Genomic DNA, 4063 nt, shown 5'->3' on the forward strand with positions numbered 1-4063 from the left:
GGGGAACGGGACGGGAGAGGGGAAGGGAAGAGAGGAGTGGAGAGTGGGTGGGATGGGGCATAGAATGGGACATGGAATGGGGCATGGGATGGGACATGGAGAGGGACATGGAATGGGACATGGGATGGGACTGGGAGGGGGCATGGAAGGGTGGGATGGGACATGGAGAGGGACATGGAATGGGGCATGGAATGAGGCATGGAGAGGGGCATGGAATGGGGCATAGAATGGGACATGGGATGGGACATGGAGGGGACATGGGATGGGACATGGAGAGGGGTCATGGAATGGGACATGGAATGGGGCATGGAATGGGACATGGAATGGGACATGGAGAGGGACATGGAATGGGGCATGGAATGAGGCATGGAGAGGGGCATGGAATGGGGCATAGAATGGGACATGGGATGGGACATGGAGAGGGACATGGAATGGGGCATGGAATGGGACATGGAATGGGACATGGAGAGGGACATGGGATGGGACATAGAGGGGGCATGGAATGGGACAGGAATGGGACATGGAGAGGGGCATGGAATGAGGTTAGAACAGGGCATGGAATAGGGCTTGGAATGGGACATGGGGGCATAGAGAGGGGATAGAATGGGACATGGAGAGGAGCATGGAGTGGGGTGTGAAGTGTGAAATGACGATGGAGCAGGACTAGAACAGGACATGGAGAGAGGAACATGGAGTGTGTAACGGGGTATGGAACGGGGCACGGAATGGGGCAAGGAGTGGGGCTAGAATGGGACATGGAGAAGGGCATGCCGTGGGCATAGTGCAGGGTGTGAAGTGTGGAATGGGGCATGGAATGGGGCATGGAGAGGGGCTGGAAGGGGACATGGAGAGGAGCATGGAGTGGGGTGTGAAGTGTGGAATGGGGATGGAGAGGGTCATGAAATTAGGCTAGAACAGGGCATGGAGTGGAGCATGGAGCTGGGCAGGGTGCAGCCAAGATACAGCCTTGTGCAATGCAGGGTCAGGGCACAGCTGGGTCTGCCTTGTGCTCAGCAGGGCATGGAGCAGGGCATGGAGCAGGGCATGGGACTGCCCTGGGCACAGCCCAGTGCACTCAGGGAATCACAGACTGGTTTGGGTTGGAAGAGGCCTTAAAGTCCATCTTGTTCCACCCCCTGCCATGGGCAGGGACACCTTCCACTACCCCAGGTTGCTCCAAGCCCCATCCAGCCTGGCCTTGAACACTTCCAGTGTGCCACTGTACCAGTGCCTCACCACCCTTGTTGTAAGAAACTTCTTCCTTTAGAACTACCCTCTTTTAGTTTAAAGCCATACCCCCTGGTCCTGTTACTCCAGGCCCTTGTCCCATGTCCCTCTCCAGCTCCCTTGGAGCCCCTTTAGGCACTGGAAGGGGCTCTAAGGTCTCCCTGGAGCCTTCTCTTCCCCAGGCTGAACACCCCCAGCTCTCCTAGCCTGGCTCCAGAGCAGAGGTGCTCCAGCCCTCGGAGTATCTGCATGGCCTTTCTCTGGACTTGCTCCAGCAGCATTCCATCTTCTCACCCCCAGCCTGTATGGATACTGGGGATTGCCCCAACCCAGGTGCAGCACCAGCACTTGGCTTTGTTGAACTTTATGAGGTTCTCATGGCACATCCAGCACCCTCCAGCTCTGCCTGGCAGCAAGACAGCACCAGGACATTGCTCCCCATTCCCTGTCATTCATTGCTTGCTACAATTGCAGGAGATAAACCAGAACTGCTTTTATTTCATGTGGGTATAGGCACAAATGCCCAACCCAATGCTGTTTGGGAAATATAACACATTCATTTATCATTGTGCATAATTAAATCAATAATACAATCAGCAAATGGCTTTACTCTGGAGGGGGAAAAAACCCTCCAGAAGTCCTCAAAAACTCCTTGTCCTGTTCATCCCCATAAAAGCAAGGAAAACAAGCTGGAGAGAAATGAGCAAAGGACACGCTCAGAGCGATAACCTTCCTGTTTCAGCAGTCCACCTAATCTGGATTGGATCATTAATTACTGCTGGGGCTGATGGAACTTTCCCTTTTTGCTTTCACTTCTCTTTAGAGCTGGAATATCCAGCATTTTCCCAAGCAATGATTTTGCATTTTTTAGGAGTGGTTTCTGTACCATCAAGCCCAAACTTGAGCTGTGCATCAACCCTTCTCCATCTGTGAACTAATCCCTTGCCTATGGCAATATCTGGACATTTTTTTAACTAAAAACAGGGAATTTCTAAGACTTGATTTTGCCATTTCCCCAGGGCAAAGTGGAGCTGGCATCTGTGAATCAATGCTGAATCAGAATCTGAGCCAGAGGAATGGGTAACTGAGGACTATAAACTCATGTTGTCCCCAAAATGCCTCTTACACGCCAAGGAAATTGGGGAACCATCCTCCTCTGCTGCCCAAGGACAAAGGCTGGTGGTGGCCACATTGTTCACACCTTCTTCAGGTCCTCAGGACCAAAGGAGAGTGGCAGCAGCTCCTCCAGCCTCTTGACAATGTAGGTGCCATCTGCTTTGGTCAGGTAGACATCCCAGTCTGTGCCAAACTGCAGGAGAAAAGTGGGGAAAAGGGCCTGATAAGGGAGAAGAAGAAGGGAGAAAAACCTGCACTTCTTCCCTAAGTTACTCATCTAATCCCTTTTCTTTCAGGTCCACAGGGAGCATCCCCCTCTATTGCATGTATTTTTGTTCAGCTTATCAGTATCACCTCCCCCAGAGGATATTTCAGGCTCAGATCCTCCACATTTTCCCCTCCCAGGGTGAGTCCTGGTGCCTCCAAACCTGCTGAATCCAGCCCTCTAGCCAAGCCCCATGACCCAGTAAATATTAACCACCCAAAAATGGGCTGTGGGTGCTGAGGTGCCTGTGGGAAGGAGGGAAGCAAGAACAGGATGGGATCTGTAGGGAGTTCAGCTTTTGCAGGAAAACCCCCATTTTCAGGCTTGCCAGAGCTGGAGCAATTACTCCAGGGCAAACCTCTGCACCTGGAGGGGTAAAACCCCTTGGGGAGGTCAAGCTAATGGATTCCCACTGAGCACCCACTGCTGGGGGACAGAGAGGAATACCCATTTCCCAGTGGATAATGCAGTTTGAGGAGCCTGGAGCCAGTGCTGAGGCTGGGGACGAGGGATTGCACCCTCCTTGGCACCTCCAGGTGCTTCAGGAGGAGAGGTCTGGGGTCAGTGGATGAGACACAGAGCCTCCAAGTGAGCTGTCACCTCTCTCATCACTTGTCTGCAGGCACCACAGGGCGTGATGAAGTCGTCCCCCATGTCACTGCCAAAAGAGAAGGGCACAGAGCTCAGTCCTGAGATCAGAGGAGGAGGGAACACCTACAGAAGACCTTCGTGCACCAACAAATACAGAACCACAGCAGATTTGCCCCTCAATTCCTTCGAAAAAGACATGCAAAAACTTCCTTTCCCCCCACAACACTGGGGCTGCTGCAGCACAAACTGCCCCATGAGTGCACTGGGAGGGTTTCCCACTGGCCCCCCATCCCGTCCCTCTCCCTTCCAACCCTTGGAGCAGCCTTACCTGGCAATGGCCATGGCCTTGAAGCTGGTGTGCCCCTCGGAGATGGCTTTCTGGATGGCAGTGCGCTCAGCACACACCCCCAGGCTGTAGCAGGCATTCTCCACGTTACACCCTGCAGGGAACACCCCAACATCAGCCCCCTCCCAAAAAACCCCACCAGGGGTTTTTATTAGGGAACTTGCCAAGAAAAGCCATTTTCCCTGCTTGCCTTATTTCTTTCCTGGACCTTCCCACCTGCCGTGATCTTTGGCTCGCTCAGAGCTGGACTCTGCCAAGAGGCAGTGGGGGGAGGACACACAGCCCCAGCACCCCAGGTCGACTCTGCTACACCCCAAAGCATGTCTAAAAGACCTCCAGGGGCTCCCCAAAACCCCCGAGGGGGATCTCACGGCCCAGGCTTACCGGAGAAGATCTGCCCCCCGGCAGTGAGCAGTGCAGCGCCCACCGGGAAGCGGCTGTAGGGGCAATAGGCACAGCTTTTGGCCTCGTGGCTGCGGCGCAGCAGGAGCTGGAGACGCTCACCCTGGGGCTGGCCC

At 54.1% G+C, this 4063-nt stretch overlaps 1 protein-coding gene across 1 annotated transcript; it reads right to left on the reverse strand.

Annotated features, from left to right (window-relative positions):
• Positions 1-2422: 2422 nt before the first annotated feature.
• Positions 2423-4056, reverse strand: CDA (cytidine deaminase; the record flags this gene model as incomplete). The annotated part of the gene is made up of 4 exons (XM_009083915.1): positions 2423-2536; positions 3209-3266; positions 3528-3639; positions 3930-4056. Coding segments are annotated over 4 exons (411 nt in total), but the record flags the coding sequence as incomplete, so codon positions are not given.
• Positions 4057-4063: the final 7 nt, after the last annotated feature.

The sequence above is a fragment of the Acanthisitta chloris genome, unplaced genomic scaffold, assembly GCF_000695815.1.
Source record: "Acanthisitta chloris isolate BGI_N310 unplaced genomic scaffold, ASM69581v1 scaffold10511, whole genome shotgun sequence".
NCBI classification, from domain to species: Eukaryota; Metazoa; Chordata; class Aves; order Passeriformes; family Acanthisittidae; genus Acanthisitta; species Acanthisitta chloris.